The sequence below is a fragment of the Ursus maritimus genome, unplaced genomic scaffold, assembly GCF_017311325.1.
Source record: "Ursus maritimus isolate PB19 unplaced genomic scaffold, ASM1731132v1 scaffold_4, whole genome shotgun sequence".
Classification (NCBI taxonomy): Eukaryota; Metazoa; Chordata; class Mammalia; order Carnivora; family Ursidae; genus Ursus; species Ursus maritimus.
The window spans coordinates 14178128-14199194 of NW_024426552.1; the positions used below are offsets into that span (position 1 = coordinate 14178128).

Here is a 21067-nt window from a genome sequence, read left to right on the forward strand (position 1 = left end):
TTCAAACTGAGATCTGATTAGAAAAAAAAATCCTCATACATCTTGCCATTACCACTGCTGCTTCCTGATGACACTATTCATTAAGTAAACTTGCTTGGCAACAATCAATGTGTGTTTTTGTTTAAAAGAAAGGACTATGAATAGATCAGTTAGTTAGCAACTTGGCTATCCAGATGGCAACAATTTTGAGGCAGATTGTGAAAGGGGTATCAATTATTTTTAATTAAGCCAGCTTTCCTCATCGCAGACACTGTCTACCTCTGAAGCAGGTCTCTGAGCGATCTGCGGGGTGACCTTTGGTAGAGGGAGATGACTAATAGCTTTGAAGATTCAACACTATTTACCTGAATTCCAAGGCACATGCATTACTGCACTTTCCAGTTGTAAAACCACAAACACTACATATGTTTGATTATGACGATCTTTTCAATTCAGTTCAAAGCAGAAGGTAATCTGTTTTTATGCGTCACGTGGATGGCACACCCAATGATCAGGGTATATAAATGCCCCAGTCCACGAAGTGGCATTCAAACTCAGAATCTTCTCATTGCACAGCACATCTCCTGTCACCATGTCTCACAACTGCTGCTCTGGAAATTTCTCCTCCCAGTCCCTTGGGGAATACTTGAGCTACCCAGGATCCTTCTATGGTTCATCCTACCCCAGCAACCTGTTCTGCAGCACTAACCTCCACTCGCCCAGCACCTGCCAGCTGGGTTCCTCCCTCTACAGTGGCTGCCAGGAGAACTTCTGTGAGCCCACCAGCTGCCGGACGTCCTACCTGGTATCCAGACCTTGCCAGACATCCTGCTTCCCCTCGAGGACCTCCACGTTCTTCAGTCCCTGCCAGACGACTCTCACTGAGTCGCTGGGCTTTGGCTCCAGCGGCCTTCAATCTTTTGGTTGTGGCTCTCCCTCTCTGGGCTTTGGACTGGGTGGTTTCCAATCAGTGGGCTGTGGTCCCAGTGCTTTTTCATCTCTGGGTTGTAGATCCAGCTTTTATCGTCCACTCCGCTTCTCTTCTAGAAGCTGCCAGTCTGCTTTCTACCAACCAACCTGGGGATCTGGCTTTTACTAATCTTATGTTTGAACATAATACCTACTGTGTCTAGCAATTTACCACAATACCAACTATGTCAGGATCCATGGTATCTGTTGATCTCTGTCCTATCATTAGCTTACAAATTTGACTTGTACTGTTAGCTACTATGGTTTAGAAATAATTTGAATTCCGGTAATTGGAAAATACATTCACTGAAGAAAGATGCCGAAACAGCTTTCTTATAGTTATATAGAGATGTAATATTGAAACATATTTCTTTCTTAATATCTTTCTTACTATCTCCTGGTTATTTCTCCTAGTGCATTTGTTTCAAATTTTACAAAATGGAAAAATGTAAGTTTAAATAAAAATATGTTACATGACATTCACATATATGTTTTCATATTATTTGTTTGCTCTGTGTCTTCAAAACTATTTCTAAATATCTGACTGGATATTTCTGTATTTGTATTTATCATTCAAAAATTTTTTACAAAAGGGGCACCTGGGTGGCTCGGTCAGTAGAGCTTCTAGCTCTTGGTTTCGGTTCTGGTCATGATCTCAGGGTTGTGGGATTGAGCCCCATGTTGGGCTCTGTGCTCAGCACATAGCTGGCTTCTCCCTCTCCCTCTGCTCTCCCTACTCGTGCTCTCTCTCTAAAATATATACTTTAAAAAATAAAATCATCAATTGTCCTTTTGGTTTGAAAGAAATCATTTTATCTTTAATATCTACTCCATACCTTCATATGATAAAACCTAGAAAAACACTTTTAAGACTATGAACCATTGTGGCCCTTTGTTCTGTATGGGGTTAGAAATTTCTATGTTTTTATATAAAATAATTACAAATTGTAATGGATATTAAATACACCACATAATTTTGGAAAGGAGTCTACTCTCATAAAATATACCCTAAAGCGCCTGCAAAAGTGGAGTGAAGCTCTCCAGTAGGAAGTTAGACGTTAGTGAGTTAGACTTGGTGAGGGTTCCCGTCACCCCACTCAACTGACATAAGAAATCAAGTCCCAAGTGTTGAATCATCACGTGGTACACCTGAAACCAATATAACACTGTATGTTGCCTACACTGGAATTAAAATAAAAACTCAATAATAATAATAATAATATAAAAAAGAATTCAAGTCTCTAAATGAAATATCTAACACATTCCAACATTTATTAGTAAGCAGGCCCAATATAGTCAGTCCTGTAGGTTTGATGAAATCCCTACTTGCTCCAGCTTTTTGGTTGTTTGGTTAATAACACTTGTTTGAAAACAACAACAAAACAAGACTCAAGACCAATGCAAATATTCTATTGTTATCGCATTCAGCTAAATATCCAGGCAGCTGATAACCCGGGAATCAGCAGTTCTGCCCCAGACTTTTATCCACTAAGTCAAGGACAACATTACTAAGGGCACGGATGACTAGATTCTTACCCACAGGGAAACCATACGTCTTGGTTCATTCTGTTTGTCTCAGTATCCAGTCACATTTGGTGACAGTCTTAGATTTTTTTTCCTACTTTTTATTTATAATGAATGATAATTGAATTAACATAAGTGAGATTGGTTTGGGACCCTTCCACTTTGGTCATGCTTGTAGCTCGTGGAGTATAAGATGCATGTAGAGTGAGCGGTGGTTTTACTTTAACCAACGTTAAATCTGGAAGAAAAGTCTTCTAACCTTCCTTTGTTCGTACTTTTTTGAGTAATATAGAACTATCGCTTTGCTTTCAAAGACAGTGTGCAGAGGGATCACTGAAAGACAAATTACACTCAGATACAAGCGGTAGGACTGTTCACACATTCAAATCCTGGCGATGGGTCATTTGTTTTTCTAACCTAGCCATAAGTACTGCTATGGCTCTTTCCGTAGGCCCCAGCATGCAATAATATACACCAAGTTACCAGTAGGTGGAGATAGTGAGAAATTTGAGAATTACTGGTGGGTTGTGGATGGAAATATGAGCCTTAAACTGAGGCTGCCACACAGCATATAAAGAATAATTTACATGCTTGCTGGGGTGGCTTGACCATATATTATATTGTTTAAATCTGCAACTATTGGTTTTGTCCGGGAACATCTTTCTTCTTTAAACTTTGCAAAAAAAATATTTTTAGGAGCAATGAGCTAAAATTGAAAGTTCTTTTTCAATGAAAAAAGTGAATACAGAATTTCTATTCCTAAAGTAAGTTGATCGTGAATATTTAATTTGTACAATAATTTGATGCCATTTATTATCCACCATGGGGATAATTAATTGATGCCATTTATTATCTACCATGGGGATAATAAAAAGTCACTGACCACATGAAAAGTTAGAGACAATTTTGCTGAAGAAACATCAACAACTCCTTCAAAAGAACGTGGAAGTGTTTTTTGAGGGTGTGTGTGTGTGTGTGTATGTGTGTATTTATTTATTTATTTATTTATTTATTTATTTATTTATGTAAGTGAGTACTTAAGTAATCTTTACACCCAATGCAGGGCTCAAACTCGCGACCTGGACATCAAGAGTCGCACACTCTTTCGACTGAGCCAGCCACACTCCTGGAAAGTAGAAGTTCTTTTAAGAGGATTGTGATGAAAAAAAAATAAGATGATTGTGATGAGAGAAAAACTCTCTAAAGGCCTGATGTACAAAGGAAACCATTTTAGCCTTCTTTCTAAGTCAGCATGACCCTACAGAAACTTTGTTCAAGCCAGAGGTCTGATTTATGGCCCACCACGCATGCGTTGTTCATCTGCGTTAAGGACAAGTACTAAAGGAAAACCATTTTGTCCTTGAGATAGCGATCAGATCAGTGCTCCTACTCCCTGAATTCCTTGATGTTCAAATGTGGGATTTCCGCCTATATGCTCATTCACAATTTTTTGAGCTTTTCCAAGATGTAGAAAAGTATATTATCCTGTAAAGACTGTTCGTTCTCTGGAGCACTTTCATTCTCCTGAAGATCCTGTTTCCTGGGCAGCTGTCCTAACTGGGGCCCAAATAAGACTATTTTCTTTCTGTATTTGAGTTCTCTTTCTGTTAAATTTGTGTCACCAGTTGCTTCCAAAGATGATGAGTTATCATTAGCAATTGCAAAAGGTGTGTTAATAAATCCCTGGGATGCATACGCTTTCATTGAGGTCAAATAACTATTCCAAATGATTTTCATTCATGATAAACCCTAAGTTTTCCTGTGTGTGCAGAACAACACACACACCAAAGCAATAGCTGTTGATGTGTTCTTCTGTTAGCAGTAGGAAAAGTTCACCAAGGATTAGATGAAGGCAGTTTTATGTCCGTATTGTCAAATGTTTCCCATAGAAAATGAACTAATTCTAATAATGGTTTGATTTCTTCATCCATCTGAAGGGGAGCAAAATCTGCCACCTCCAAATATGCCACCTTGTCTTGTCAATTATTTTAAGTTGGTTATTTTTAAGAAAATGCAGACCCAAAAGAAGATCTGAAAATTGAGTAGAAGTTACCCTTTTGTGAGAGACATTTGTATTCATAAGAGAAACTTGTTTGTAAGGGTGTCTCCTACCCTGTGCCAGGAAAAGGGGAGACTCAACAGTCTGGAAACTCTTGTCAGAGAGAAGGTGAGGACCTCAATCTGCATAACAACATCAACCTTGTTTACTGAGATTTTCCTGGTCACCTCCATAACTGACTCCATACCCCCAATGTCTTCCTTTGTCTTCAGCTGAAGATGGTATTTAAGGGGGTGGTGTTGGCCATTTCAAGGGGTTACTTCCCTCTTGGAGTTATACAAGTTATGAAACTTTTGTTTTACTCCTGTTCATCTGTTTTAAATCAGTTTAATTATTAGACCAGCCAAAGAACCTCAAGGGTAGAAGTAAAATGTTCTTCTCCCCAGCACAGTACAAAGAATCCACGTAAAGTTCATAATGCTCTATTTGACGATGTTCATGTAAAGTTATTTAAAAAGGTCAACATTGAAGATAAAATAATTAGTTGCCTCAGTAATAATAAAAAATGCAAATCTGGTAAAGGACAGCATCTTGGTAAAGACAAGTAAGATTCCTATGGAGAAAAAATAACAATTGTAAGTATTGTAAACAAATAATTCATAATTGTATCCAAACAAACTGGAATATTCTGCTACTGAAAGTTGGGGCAGTAGTTTTAAAACTTTAAAAGCAGTCATGTGTACACCCACAGTAGATTAGTTTGGCAATCAATGCTTTTCCTTTTTCCTTACCTCATCGATCACCTCTGTTGTGTTATTATCCTCGTGCCTTTGTGTTGTGGGTTTTTAGGCTGTTAGTATGCTATTTTACATAACAAAGCACACACAAGAAATTTTCTTCTGTTTCTTGAGGGTAGGGCTACTATTCTGCCAAGCTAGATTCTAAATCTTCCCCTCCCCCTCCAGCCCCCCACACCTATGTTACTTATGAGCAAACAGTACTCCTTTTCTCTACTCAAGGACTTGCCTTTGATTTTACTCAGACTGCTTCCACTCCTTCAACCTTACTCACCAATATGGGAATCCAGTTTACAGTTTCTGGGAGATGTCACAAGATTTTGGCAATTTTACTTTTTTTTTTTTTTTTTTTTAAATTTTCATAGAAAAGCTTCTAGGAGCAGCAGTGTTTGTGTTGGGGAATTTGAAAGGAAATTAAGAAATCTGTCAAGTTACTTAAGAATCATCTTTATTTTTTCATTTGTTTCATTTTTTAAACTTTTAACAAGAAGCTGATCATCTCCAATTTTTGGCTGCTGGTATTGAACTTGAATATACCAAGTGAGATGTGAGAGGGCTTTTTAAAAAATATATATTTTTGTTCATAGTGTTAGGTATTGAGGAAGGAAACATCATGATGTGACACTAATAATAATAATTAACATGAAGAATATAGGGTTTGTCACAACACTCCGAATTTCCAGGGATCTCTTCCTGAGAGGCAATCAAATATTTCTCTCTCGGTCTTTTATTAGGTATTATAGTTAATATAAATACTTTCAAATGAAATTAGCTCACCCTTCCTTCGCGCTTTTCTCCAAAACTCTAAATTTGTTTTCATTTCTACTCTTTGTTCTGGATGCAATTCATGAGGCTAATGAAAGGAGATCCCATAGGAGTTGAAGCCTATTCATATAAAGGAATTTCTGTAGTACCAGAGGTACTCAGGTACTCTTTGGTTAAACAGAGTTGCATATTAAAAAAATAAAATAAAATCCAGAAAGAACAATAAAAGATGGATTCAAGAGGTCAGATTCTACAAGATCTTTGATTTATAGACTTTGGCAAGCTTCTAATCCTTTTGAGTTTTTATTCCCTTATGTCTGGAAAGGTCTATAGGACATAATGTTTATCTTTCTCACAGGGATGTTTGAGCATTAAATGAAAGTGGTATATCTGACTCCGTTTGCGCTCTCCCCTACGTCGTCATTCTCTCGGTGGATCCCAGGCACAGCTACAGTCAACAATTTCACGCAGACCTCAACTCTCTTTGTGCAGACAGTTTCTCTTCCCAAACACAACATTTCTTTCACTCTCTGCCTGAGCTTCTCTGAGGTCACAGGCAGGAAAACAAACGGAGCCCATGTGAATCCTCATTTGCACACTGAAGGGAGTTCCAGGAAGTTAGCTTACATCTGGGACAACACTGAACCAATGAGAGACATGGAAGCTGATGGATAAATGCTTCCATTTGTTGACCAGATCCTGGGGTAAATAATTCCAAGAGTCATTCTATAAGTTCCTAAAAAGGCCCAGAAGGATTGGGTTCCCATTGCCCACTGTAATATTAACTAAAAAATACATCCTTTTATGAGATTTTCCTTTCTGATTTTTCTAAACTTCCATGGTCTCCCAAACCAGCTCCCTGGGATCTTATACCAAGTAAACTACCTGCACCCAAGTTCTTGACTTCAGCTCTATTTTGGGGAGATGGGGATTGAGGCTAGGACTAATAAACATAAATGTTCAACACTGCTCAGGTGTGTTGCTCTTAGCTTGAAAGGCTGAACCTTGGAGAAACATGAGGAGGTTATTCACACTTCCTTAACCCAGTTACTCCCCCATCTAAGATCATTTCAAAACTCACATATGTTTATAGGTAAGGCTCAGGAACACATCACCTATGGCAGGCAGGGATCACGGCACTTAGGCTAACCAACAAAGAGCATCTATAGATCATCTGTTTTCTGCTGAAAATCCACACTCAGAGACTGGACTTTGAGGTACATGTCTATTGATGTATAACCTCACCTTGTCAATTATATTCTTGTTGTCTGCATTTCTAGTTTATGTACCAGTTTCTTTGCTTTCCTTTATCAGCAAAAATTCATGATCCTTATTCTCAGGCAAGTGTCACTGACATTGAGACATGCAAAATATGGACCTCCAGGAAATGAATACTCCCAGCAGAAAACATAGCCAATGTCAAAAGAAATTTGCTCAAATCTATCACATTGTATGTGCCCAAACCCAGTCTCAGAGTCATACTGATCTTTATCAAAATCTCCCAAGTCCATAAAATACAAAAACTACAGGCAAATAATAATAATAAAAAGAAGATGAACAATATATTTGAATGCCAGATTACAAATATTTATTAGATTATAATTTTCCTTTTCAATTGCTTTTCAATGAAAATCCAATATCATGTATTCTACCAATAGTACAGAATTTAAGACTTCATTTGAGATTACTCATTAAGTTCAGTCAGACAAAACTTGGGGCTACAAGAAACTGATGATAAGGAATAAAAGAATAGTAGTAATTGGTGGAAATGAAAATGATGGCTGCACTGAGTAGAGACTTTGACATCAATACTCAAAGACATCTGGACCCTCAGCAAGTTGAACTATAGAAGCTAGATCCACAGGGAGGCCTGTAACACAATGACTGGCAGCTCCTAGTGGTGAAGTAGGTTGGGTGGCAGAATCTGGATCCATAGCTCAGGGAAGGGAAGCCATGGACTCTAAAACTGAGGGGTCTGATGCCCAGGGATCCACAACCCAGGGAGTAGCAGCTTCTGGATCCGTAGCCCAGGGAACGGCAGCTGCTGGACCCAATGCCCACAGACCCAGGGTAAGCAGTCCAGCAGGGACTGCAGAGCGTGGAGGTCCTTGGGCGGTAGCAGGACGTCTGGCAGGGGCTGGACACCACACAGGATGTCTGGCAGCTGGCGGGTTCACAGCAGGTCTCCTGACAGCCACTGGAGAGGGAGGAGCCCAGCTGGCAGGTGCGGTAGACCAGGTTGCTGGGGTAAGAGCAGCAGGAGGAGCCTGGGTAGCGCAAGTAGCCCCCAAGGGAGCGGGAGGAGAAGTTTCCAGAGCAGCAGCTGTAGGACATGTTGGCAGGAGATGTGAATTCAGCTGAGTTACAGTGAGAAGATTTTCTGTTTGAATTTCATCTCTGGACCGGGGTGTTTATATACTCTCAGCCATGGGTATGGTGACCTACACGGTCATCCTTTACATATTCGTGTGCCCTCATTGACGTATGTGTAACTCAGTAATCTCTGTAATTGCAGTTGACTAGTTTCCCGTATCTTGTATTTATGGATGCTATAATTTTGGTGTTACAGCCAAAGCTAGTGAACTGCTCCTATGTCAGAAATACCGTCACTGTTTGACATTAATGTTCATGTCATCTCAGCCAGGAAAGCCCTTCCTTTCCTTTTGCCATAAACTTCAGGTGTTTTATTCCTGGCAATAATAGGCATATACTTTTCTTAAATGGCAGGAAATGAGATATAACTATTTTTCTGCTTTGTCAATTGATTAGAGGTATATTTTTGGCTTTAATAGGAACAGACTAAATACTGACCTTACTTGTCACCATGTTTTCTCATTTTCCAAAATTATTGTCCATCTACATCCACATTCTATTACACAGTATGTCTCAGATGCAATGGAAGGGGGGGGGGAATGTCAGCCAATACAAATTATATATCATTGATGGTTAAAGCCAGAGAGAAACCTGGACATTTATTTGGAGACATGGTTACAGTGAAGGACAGAACCAAGGCAGAGTCACAAGTGCAGATCAATAGGGGTCTTAGGAAGAAAACCAAAGAGCTAAGCAGTATTGAAATGAGGGAAGAAATAAGTGGGTTTTAGGTTCAGTGTGTCTGATATGAGGCCTATAATCCTAACAGATTCTCATTCATATGCATATCAACCCTGAGACTTTCCTTCTCAGATCTTCAACTGCAGGAGGCTGAGTTGACCAAGGGCCCCATGTGCTACAGGGCAGCAGATACTAGATAAGCTCTGTCCGGGGACACAGGGGACTTCTCTGATGCCCAATGACTGAGGATTCCCCAATAGCCTCGGGGAGTTATGCCTAGTCTGTGTGGCTGCCTCAGGCACTGTGGTCAGACTTGTACCGGGTCTAAGAGCTCTCCTCACCTTCTTCACCCCTTCCTCCAATTCTCTCACAGACATTTCCCAAATGTAATCCTTGAGCTTTTCATTCCATCTCGGTGTCAAGCCAGCTCTACTCATGCCTTTCATCAATTTTGGTAAATTCTCAACCATAGTCTCTTCAAATATTGTTGCTCCCTTTTTCTGAGATTCTAATTATAAGCAAAATATACTATTAAACTCTGTTACATATGCTTCATACTCTTTTCTTTGTTTTCATTCATTTTATCTCTTTATACTTACTTTGGGAATTTCTTCCTATCCTATCTCCCAATTCATTAATTGTCTGTTCAGCTTTGTTTCATCTCCTGATAAAACACATCAATTAAGTTTTACAGATCAGTTAGTATATCGTAAATTTCCAAAATTTCAATGAGGTTCTGTTGCATGGCTTTTAGTTTTCTGCCAAAATTCTCAATCCTATCGTTACTTCTTTAAATATAATTATTCCTTGATAATATCTTCCTATTTCCTAATGTTAAATTCTTCACATAGGTATCTTAAAGTCTGATTTTGGCACGTGGACTGTGTATTTCAGATTCCATTTTCTGGTGTTCTCTTTTGTTTCAGTCTTTTCTTCTCATATTCCTACTATATTTTGGGAGTAGTATATATATGAAATATATACACACACATCCCAGAATGATTGACCTTCCTCTAGAAAGAATTTACTTATGTTTCAGGCAGGCTGCTAGGATAAGGTCACCAACATCCTAGATCATTTTAGTCCAATCAGGGATTGAGATAATTCAAACCCGGGCTTCAGTCCTTATGAAGAGCTGTTTATTAGCACTTCAATTTTACTTCTAGGAATTGGTTCTCTAAGGTCTGGGATATTTGCTATGATCTCAACTCCAATAGACGCTGAATTCCAATTTTATTTCTTAAGCCCAGTGAGTTTATGGAATTCTCTTAGCCTCTCGGTCACTACTTTCAAAATCAACATATAATTTTAAGAGAATAGCAACTCCAGATGTAGGCTTATTTCTTTTGACTTCAGCCCTGACCCATATAGTATCCTTGGGACTCTAGAATACTTAGGTATTTCTCTGAAGTTTTCAAACAGAGATGATGATGATGATGATGATGATGATGATGATGATGATGTATTTTCACCAGATTTTCTATTCTCATTGAAAAGAAGGGTTCAATGTTTAAAGCAATGTTAACTTGCTAATTTTACGTAATTTTGAAATATTTACTTATTTTTAAAATACATAGGAATGATTCAAATAAGTGAGGAGCTACAGTGAAGGTGGCCATTTAAAAATCCTGTTAGAGTAGTTTCCCTGGTAGTAGATGACACCTACCAAATTTCAGGAAATTCAAATGTTACAATTGTGGGTATGCAGCCTTTCTTTCCAACCCTGTCTCTCATTTCCATAGCATATATACTTTACATTGTGCCACAATATGGCCTGAATTCAACGCTTGCCTTCACACTTTTCTGATTTTCTTATCCCATTTTATCCTTCCAGATTTTATCTTATTCCTTTCCATATTTATTGTATCTCTGCTTTTCTAGTGACACTTCATTTCCAACAGAAGTCGTCACACCCTGCCTACATCCCCTGGGTAATCATCTGTAAATTCTAAAGTGTACTGATTACTAGGGTTATCTATAAAACTCTGCCCAAGGACTTTTTCACTCCACAAGGGCTTGCTGAGCCCTCTGTGGGGAATTCTCCACCAGGATTGAATTTCAGTTGTCTGCAGTGGTGCCTGGCTTAGTAATGAAGCCCGCATTTCCTTCCTCCTACTGTCTGTCACATTTCCCACTACCCTGCAGGTAATTGTTGGTCTCCCCTCCCAAGTAAACAACTTGCATTTGAACTCATGTTCTCAACCATTGTTTTTGGATAATTTATAGAAAAAAATACATACTTGGAAACCTCCTTGATATGCTTATTGAAAAATCTTCAATATTTCTCCACCTTATAAAATTTAAATGAAATGATCCCTAGAGAGAAATACCAAGCATATATTACAGAGAGAAATGTGCTTTAATATTTCATGTAGCACATTTAAGAAAAGCATCCATGATGTCTTTGTCCAACGAATATATTTTCAAGAATAGAGAATTTGAAAGTCTCCTAATCGAAGTTGGATAATAACAACGCATCTTGTGGTTATAAATAATAACACATAGATTTAGAATCTTTAAATGAAAAGTATTGACTTTTTCTTATTGAATGTCTAACCTAGATAATTAGTAAAAGGTAAATCTCCAGCCTGTTAGTGACTGGTAATTTGAAGAAGAGCAGCAGGTGGGTGCCCAAAGTTGCAACTTTCAACTATGGATGAGATTCTGTTGGAAACATGCCTCAAATATCAAGACCATTTTGTTCATAGCCTAGTGATGGGACTCTGCAATCAAAAGACCAGAAGCCACTGGATGCACATCCCAGAGTAATCAATTTTATGTGAAATATCTCAATTTTTAATTGTTAATAAATAAATCAGTTCAGAAAATGGTGGAGGTCCATGTTATATAGAACAAACAAGATAATCACTGGGTCTAAGGTTAGGGAATTAGTCCACAGGTGGGGAATTGACAAATCCTTTTGAAATTTATATTAATATAGATGAAGGTTTAGAAATTTAGAGGCAAAGGGGAGAGAAAAACACCTCTTCTCGGAAGAATGATCCTTGAACAAGGACCCTGGAGTCATTGAAAACAAATTCACTAAATTTCGTGCTTTACCAAATAAATCTATGCTCCCCTTTTAACCCGTAAGTTTTACCTTCAAGATTATTTTATTTTTTCCAGCTTTATTGAAGTATAAATGACAAATAAGTTATATGTATTTAAGGTATTCAATGTTATGTTTAGATACAAGTCTACATTGTGAAATGATTATCAAAATCAAACTAATAAAATAGTCACCATTTCACATGGTTACAATTCTTGCACATGTGGTTAAAACATTTAAGATGATCTTTCTTAGCAAATTTTAAGTATGCGAAAGTGGTATTAATAGTTTTACCAACTACAGCTACCATGTTGTACGTTAGAACCCCAGAATTTATTCATCCCATATAACTGAAATCTTCTCTGACCAACACTATTTTAAAGAATTGTGTTCAAAAACAGAAAAATTGGGGAAGTCATAGTGTCCAATATAGTGTATCAATAGGAATCAATAGGACACTTTACCTACTTGCCGAGGCACAAAGCAAGGAGAAATTCTGGTTTTGAAGAACAGAAAATCAAGGACTCACAAAGCAGCTACTTGAATTGGGTTCATTTACATCTTTCCTCAGTTCTCTTCCTTCTAGAAGGTTTACAGTATGTTACTTTTAAAACTGCTATACATTTTATTGAAAAAATTCAATACTTTTAACATTATTGCTATGAGTTTATTATAGTTTTATTAGTAAAATAAAATTTTGCCATCAACTATGATAGTACATTATCCTGGGCCTAGAATATCATTTAACTGATTTTAACTAATTAGTTTATTTACTTATTTATGAATTTATTATTTATTTACTTTTGGAGAGAGAACGAGAGGGAGAGTGGGTGGGAGTTGGGGCAGAGGGGGGGGGAGGGAGAGAGAGAATTTTAAGCAGTCTCTATGCCTAGGGTGGAGCCTGACATGGGGCTCGATCCCACGACCCAGAGGTCATCACCTGAGCTGAAACCAAGAGTTGGACACTTAACCAACTGAGCCACCCTGGCACCCCTATTTTATTTATTTTTTTAACTCATTTTATTTTAACATTGAACTTAGAAAGCAGCCGGTTATACTCTTAGAATATGATGAATTAGCAAACTTCAAAAAAATTGTGAATCTATAGTTACGCAATGCCAAAAAATAACAAAACAAGAAAAATAGAGAAAACCAAACTTAGAGAAAAAAACAAGAATGAAAAATGGTAGGGGGACAGATAGAGTTGGGGAGAGAGAAAAAGAAAGAGAGAGGGGGAGTGAGAGAGAGAGAGATTCATGTACCCCCCAGAGAAAAAGGGACCCAGACAAGAAACATTTAGGCAGGAAAACTCAGGGTGGTACCAGGCTATGCAAGTGCCAGAAAATCATTCAAAACCTGTGTAGTGAAAAGCTAAGATATTCTAAGAGGTTAGACGCCCTGGATATTTATAAATGTAGATGATAAAATGGATAATACATCAACTTTCATAAAGTATACTAAATTTGAAAGGTTCTAATTCTAAAGACATTAGGATGGAACAGATCATCATTTAAGAGCACACTAGAAAAAAGGCTGAAATCTCTGAAGCTTTCTCTGTTCCTCTTTTAGCTATTCCCTGCCCTCAATAGGCTAGTGTTTTCCTCTTGACTGCCTAGAGATAGGCCTAGATTGATCTTCTTTAGGATTGTTTCAACGAGCCCTTGTGTTGTCACCTTATCTTTAGATATGTGACAAGATGTCTGTCAGTGTCTAGCCATCTGTCTTTGTTTCATCTATGTTTGGTCTCTCTTCATTGGACAAGAGACACACTGGGTAACCACTACTTGACACATTCCTTCTCTATTGCTGGCATAACAAATTACCAACAAGTAATTCTGGAGCATGTGGCGTATGATGACAAGGTGGATCATTCTTGGAAGGTTCTATCCAGGTGGACAATGTGCCTCTGATCCATTGTACCAGGAAAAAAAAATGATGTGGTCTCATTCCCCACTCTTAGGAGAAAAGCATCCACCAGGAAAACCAGATGTTGAAACGCAGGAAACAGATGCAGGTAGCATAAGCCCCAGGAGAAGCTGTCCTGGCTGTGGTGCTTTCCTCATCATGATGGGATGAACATTAACGTCAAACACTCATGGCATTTCTGACGTAGGAGCAGTTCACTAGCTTTGGCTATAACACCAAAATTAGAGCACCCGTAAATCCAAATGCGGGAAACTAGTCAACTGCAATTACAAAGGAGATTATTGAGTTACACATACGCAAAAGAACAGATCTGACATAGGAACCATGCATGATTCTGCAGCGTGCCACACCCGTGGCTGGGAGTATATAAACACCCCAGTCCAGAGATGAAATTCAAACAGAGAATCTTCTCACTGTAACTCAGCAGAATTCACATCTCCTGCCAACATGTCCTACAGCTGCTGCTCTGGAAACTTCTCCTCCCGCTCCCTTGGGGGCTACTTGCGCTACCCAGGCTCCTCCTGCTGCTCTTACCCCAGCAACCTGGTCTACCGCACCTGCCAGCTGGGCTCCTCCCTCTCCAGTGGCTGTCAGGAGACCTGCTGTGAGCCCACCAGCTGCCAGACATCCTGTGTGGTGTCCAGCCCCTGCCAGACGTCCTGCTACCGCCCAAGGACCTCCACGCTCTGCAGTCCCTGCTGGACTGCTTACCCTGGGTCTGTGGACATTGGGTCCAGCAGCTGCCGTTCCCTGGGCTACGGATCCAGAAACTGCTACTCCCTGGGCTGTGGATCCCTGGGCTTCAGACCCCTGGGTTTTAGAGTCCATGGTTACCCTTCTCTAAGCTATGGATCCAGTTTCTATCTCCCAATCTATTTTCCTTTCAGGAGTTTCCATTCGTCTTGTTACTGGCCACACTATAGATCTGGCTGCTACTGACTGGCATGTTGAAGAGTGAAATCCATTTAAGAAATGCAGATTCTGTCCTGAGATTATGTATTATCTTAATTTCTTCCATTAAAAAGCATCTAATATTCCCTGATCTCCAGTAACTTTACCTCGCCAGCCTTCAAACACTGGCTGATAGAAGAACTTTGTCAAACTATAAGATTAATGAGTAATTCAAATTCCATTGTTGATAAAATTCATGGTTTGCGTTTCTCCCAACAATAGATGAAAAGTCAAATGATTTTATTTTAATAAAATCTTTATTCTGCTATCTAAATATGTTGTTAATATTGTTATTTATTAGTAATATGTCAACTAGGATTTGTGTTATCAATGCTTTTGTTAATGGGTTTTGGAAAACTCAGATTTTACTGGCCGTGTACTAATTTTGGTTGGTTTTGGGTATTTCCCGCTGTTTAAGTAGTTTCTTGGATGCCCACAGTTTCTAGGCACAGCCTTTTTCTCAATGAAATCTCAAGAGATTTGAATATCTTGTTCACACAATGAATATAGACTATGCATACAAAGACGTAATAAAGACATTATGTACCAGAGAAATTTGAGGAGTGTAGGAACAAAGTTTAGATTTACATGATGAGGCCTGTGCTTGCAGGTTATTCGAACGGAAGACTAGTGTGTGGGTGTAACATTTTAGAAAAAGAACACCTATGAGCTTTTGCTAATCACAGTGAAGCGATGCCACATATTTTTTTTTTTAATTGACTAAATCCCTGTACTCCAATCACTATTTTCAATCTGTTCAAATTATCCCCATTTGTATAAGAACAACTTAGATGGGAACAAACTTAGCTGGTGAGGAACTCGGCTCAGCAGGTGTAAAGTTGCACCTGGGTTCTTTGCCAACACATACACTGAGTCTGACTAAATGAGAATCTAATCTAAACAAGAAACCTTTAATTTCATTAAAAATGACTCTTTCCGCTGTATATTGAAATAAAATTGTATGTCCTTTATTTACCCCATTCTTCTCTCCTACAACCAAGGGTTATAAATGTAAGGTACTAACATGTAACATAGAAACTAACCATGTAGTAGATAATACAGATACTGTAACATACTAACATAGCATGATAACAACTGGAGATGTGATATTAATATAGAACAAGCAGTGTTTAAATATTTTCCCTAGTTTTTATTTTATAAGGTCCTCAAACATCTCTGAAATTAGGAAATGGAATGCAGAGTACTCAAAGCTTGGAAAAAACCCAGTCTTCTAAGTTTATATTGGTATATCTCACCATGCTTTCTTTATTTCCTCCTTAACTACTGACCTAATAAGATATGAAATATAAAAGGAGTGGTAGGGGCCAGTAATTCAATCTACTTACTCCACAGAGGTGGAAACTGAAAGATAGAAGAGACAAATAGAACTTTACAAGATTACACAGCAAGTTATTATAGCGTTATCAGTAGAATTGCTTTATTCTGTGCATCCTCACCAATCCTCTCTCTTCCCTCATAAGCTCCTTCTCTTCCTCATCTTTTGTTGCCTCCTCTTCCTCCTCCTCCACGATGTTTAGAAAATAGTCACGATACAACATAGCTAGAGGAAAACATAAAGGAATAATGAAAGAAGATTTGGGGAAAAATTTCATCAGCCATTGTGTTATAAAATTTAAAATAGTAAACTCCTCTGTAAACAGTCCTGCTCATGAATTTTAATTATCCAAGTTGGTCTCATGCCCATTATCTTCAACCAAGAGAAAGAATCCAATTTTGACCCCAAAACATAAGCAATGGCAGAGCAGTCATGAGAAGCAGCTGGAGTTTTTTGGCCAAGCCGTTAATGTCTCCAGATTTTAGATGTCGGAGTGGAAAATTTTCTGGCTTTCAGAAATATACCAGTGCCTTAGTTTTTCTATTATTGCTCAAACAAATTACATCAAAATCAGTGGTTGAAACAATACGAATTTATTATCTTACAGTTCTATAGGTCAAAAGTCAGATACAGTCTCATTGGGCTAAAATCAACATGCTGGCAGGGCTATATTACTTTTCAGAGGCTCTAGGGGAAAACGTACTTTCTTGCATTTTTTAGTTCTGAAGGCCAACTGTATTTCTTAGCCCAAGCTCCCCTTTCTTCATCGTCAGAGCCAGCAATGGTGGGTCAAGTCGATCTTACTCTATATCACTCTGACCTACTCTTCTGCCTCTTTTTAAGGATGCTTAAGATTATGTTGTGTCTACCTGCTAATCTTCCTATTTTAAGGTCAACTGATTAGCAATTTTAATTCCATGTGCTACTTTAATAACCCTTTCTACATATTCATAAACTCTGAGGTTTAGGATATGGCTATGTTTGAGGCACCTTTATTCCGCCTACCAGACAAGTAAACAAGCAAATTTACTAAAAAAACAAACAAACAAAAAAACCAAGCCAAACCAGACAAAAAAAACCCTCATAAATTTCCCAGAGCATAGACTCTTTTCTTTCTCTATTTCAGTAGAGTATAGTGAATTGTAATCTTATAGTTTTCACCAAATTAATCCCACTCCACACAACGAGCAGGAGACCAGCTGGCACTTGTCTGGTTTCCTCCTGCCGAATTGTTTGACAGATGCCTAACACCTCGGATTTTGAACCTAGGAGGTTACATCCCAAGCTTCTGCCACCCCACAGCTATAGTTCCAGAAGCTGCTGATCATCTGTCTGCCAACTGGTTCCCAATTCTGACTTCCAAGAATAAATGTAACCATTTTCCCAGGAAATACTCCAATGAATCATTCCTAGGCGCTTGATCTCAACAATTTCTATTTATCAATGTTTATCTCATTAGTGATTACAAAAAGCAGCTTTCTCCTCCCCAACTCCCTCCCTTCGTGTTTGTTTTTTTCTAATTAGTCATGCCTCAGAACACATTGTGAAACATTTTGTTAGTACCATTGGTTTCCACGACATTTTCCCTGAGTCTTTACCATGAGTCAGAATCCATGGAAGGGAAATGTGTTATTGAATATATTTTTTAAAATAAGATTATATTTGAGTAATACTGCATACCGTAAAATGTATTAAAGAAATGTGTGGGGTCTCTGCTGAAAGTCACAGACAGAAAGCAAATACTAAATAAATAATTATTTAATTATAATAATAATGAGTTACGAATGAGTTTTTGATACTAAAATAACATCGAGAGAAACTCACCAAGTCTTAGAGGTCAAGAAAAGTTTCCCTGAGGACTAGCATTCGATACAGGTTGGAAGAGTAAGTAGAGGATGGATAGGTAGGCCTTGGAGAAGAAATATTTTTAGGACCCACGTCTTGAGATGTGCATTATATAACTGAAAGGCATTTTGTCTTGTCAGCGAGGGAAATGAAAACATAACTTGAAATTAGGTCAGAAAGATTTGGGGGCCATTCTTTGCACGTCTTCAGTTGTCTGGCTCAGAATTGTACTTTCTTCGGAAAGCAATGAAGGCCGTTGAATGGTTTTAGGCAGAGGTATGAGATCGTCTGCTTTGTTAGTTTTTAAAATAATTTTTGTTATTCAGTTAATCATCACACAAAATGAAATGAACAGATTTTAAGGGTAGAGTTTGATGTTTTTGACGAATATACACACCTATATTACAATGACGTGATCAAGGTAGAGAACATTTCCCACGTCAGAAAGTATCCTCGTGTTCCTTTAAATCAATCTCTGCCAACTTGAGCCGACTACTGAGATGATTTCTATCATCATAAAATGATTTTGCCTCTAGGATTTCAGAAAAATTAAACCATACAGTATGTTCTTAGGCGTATCCAGCTTTTCTCATTCAACATAACTTTTGTGAGATTCTCCATGGTGCTTATGTTTTACTCATTTTATTTCTGTGCAGTGGCCCCTTGTGGGAATAGAGGACGATGTGTTATTCCTTCACCTGTGGATGGACATCGAATTGTTTCAAGATTAAAGAAAACTTTTTTTAATCAATAAATCTGCAATTGAATATTGACTGTTCCAGTGTTTTTGTGGACATACGTTGTTAGTGCTTTTGTGTTTGCTGGTTTTTTGAGAAAAACCTTCAAATGGAATTTCTGGGTCATAGAGTGAGCATAAGCTTAACTTCATTAGAAATTGTTGAAATTTTCAAAGTTGGTTGTATCATTTTACTCTACCACCAGCAATACCCTAGGCTTCTAGAGACTCCACGTTCTCATCAACATTATTGTCTTTCTCTTAACCATTTGCTGGGTGAGAGTGGTATCTTATTGTGATTTTAAGTCTCTTTTTTTTGCGTCGTTTTAAGTTTCATTTACTTGGTGAGTAATGATTTTGAGCAGCTCTTCTTGTGCTCATTGCTTATTTTCTTGACTTCTTTTGTGCAGTGTTTATTCATATTTTTCCACATTAAAATTTTATTTTTTGCTAATATGTTGGAATTCTTTATCTACTCTGGAAATAAGTCCATTGCTAGATTTATGTATTGCTAACAATTTCATATTTGTGACTTGCCTCCTTATCTTAATGATGGCATTGGATAAACAAAACCTTTCATTTTGATGAAATCAAATTTATCAGTTATTTTTCTTTTGTTGTGCTTTTACGAGGTTGGAAAGATATTCTGTTATTTTTTCCTAGGAGCTTTAAAATTTCAGCTTTTGCATATAGGAATATATATATATATATATATATATATATATATATGTATGTTCTTTACATGTATCCATTAATTCAAATGCCATGTGTTGAAAAGATATTTTCCACATTTGAGTTGATTTGACATTTTTGTAAAAAAAAAAACTTGACAATATACATAGGAGTCTATTCTAGAATTCTATACTGTTTAATTTATTAATTATCTATACTTATTTCAGTACCACAATATCTTAATATATCTTTACATTAAGTCCTGAAATGAGATAATGAAAGTTTTCCAACTTTACTTCTGTTTCAAGATTATTCCTGCCCCCTTGCATAATATAAATTTTAGAATCCGTTTTTCAATTTTTATAAAAATGCCTACTGGCATTTTTGTTCAAAATGTGTTGAATCTATAAGTTAGGCATAATAAATATCTTTCAATCCAAGATGTCTATTTATTTGGGTCTTATTTCACTTATTTCTGCAATATTTTATAGTATTAAATATGGGAATCTTGAATCTTGAAATGTATTACTTAGGTTATATGTTTTGTTGTTATTATAACACATTTTAGATTTGATTTTTCACATAGTTTTGGTTATTACATAGAAATAAAATAGATATTTTAATAGTAATCTTACAGCTTCATTGGATTTTTTATGTCATTCTACCTGTGAATACAGAAAGCTTCATACTTTTGTCTTTTATTTGTTTTTATGGCCTCTTTCTCTAGCTAAAACCTGTAGTGCAATGATGACTAGCAATGTGGGGCTATGTTAATGTGGTTGATCGTCTGCACATGTATGAGTGCGCAGTAAGTGAGCCACCTTCTCTGCTCACATTAACAGATATGTATGTTTTTAGTTTTAAGAGCTTGTTTATAGTATCAAATTATATCCAACTACCGAAATGGGGGGAAATTGACTGATTGTTAACTGAATTAATTTAGAGGACATTTGCAACAAAATCCTTGCTTTCTCATCCCTAGTGCACCTGGGAACTCTGTTTTCAAACTCCCCTCGGATCAGGAAATGGGAACTTTACACATAGCAATTTACAAACGGAATTTCTTCCAATTCAAGATTGGCATACTCACTATACCATGCCATTCCTATCACCTCTCTCTTTAAATTTCATTATAATACAGTTTAGCCCAATTTCAGAAGATTGAAAGATAACCTTTATTTGGAGAGGGAAGCACTATAAACGAATTGGCATTTAAAAATGAATCTAAAAGCTGGGACGTTCTTAAATATCAAAGACACGAGAACTATGAGACGAGATAAGGGGAAGTATAGGAAGATGATGGGAAATGACCAAAGCAGAGTGGAAAAATACATACTATGTGTTGAGGGGAGAATTGAAGTTCAATCGGTCTACAGTAAGAGGAGGGTTTATATAGAAATTGGGAGACAGATTTAAAAAAAATAAAAGAGCGAGACAGGGTGTGTACATGTGGATATGCTATTGG

The 21067-nt window shown here is 37.6% G+C and overlaps 3 protein-coding genes across 3 annotated transcripts; 2 read left to right on the forward strand and 1 right to left on the reverse strand.

The window, feature by feature from the left end:
• Positions 1 to 540: 540 nt before the first annotated feature.
• Positions 541 to 1439, forward strand: LOC103673092 (keratin-associated protein 14-like). The gene has a single exon (XM_008701812.2). The coding sequence runs from the start codon at positions 572 to 574 to the stop codon at positions 1076 to 1078; it is 507 nt and encodes a 168-aa protein (XP_008700034.1). The 5' UTR covers positions 541 to 571; the 3' UTR covers positions 1079 to 1439.
• Positions 1440 to 7863: 6424 nt separating this feature from the next.
• LOC103673091 (keratin-associated protein 13-1-like) lies at positions 7864 to 8447 on the reverse strand. The gene has a single exon (XM_008701810.2). It carries the CDS (start codon positions 8365 to 8367, stop codon positions 7864 to 7866), a length of 504 nt encoding a protein of 167 aa, XP_008700032.2. The 5' UTR covers positions 8368 to 8447.
• Positions 8448 to 14458: 6011 nt separating this feature from the next.
• LOC103673209 (keratin-associated protein 13-1-like) lies at positions 14459 to 15001 on the forward strand. Its single transcript, XM_008701941.2, has one exon. It carries the CDS (start codon positions 14510 to 14512, stop codon positions 14999 to 15001), a length of 492 nt encoding a protein of 163 aa, XP_008700163.1. The 5' UTR covers positions 14459 to 14509.
• The last annotated feature ends 6066 nt before the right edge of the window (positions 15002 to 21067 follow it).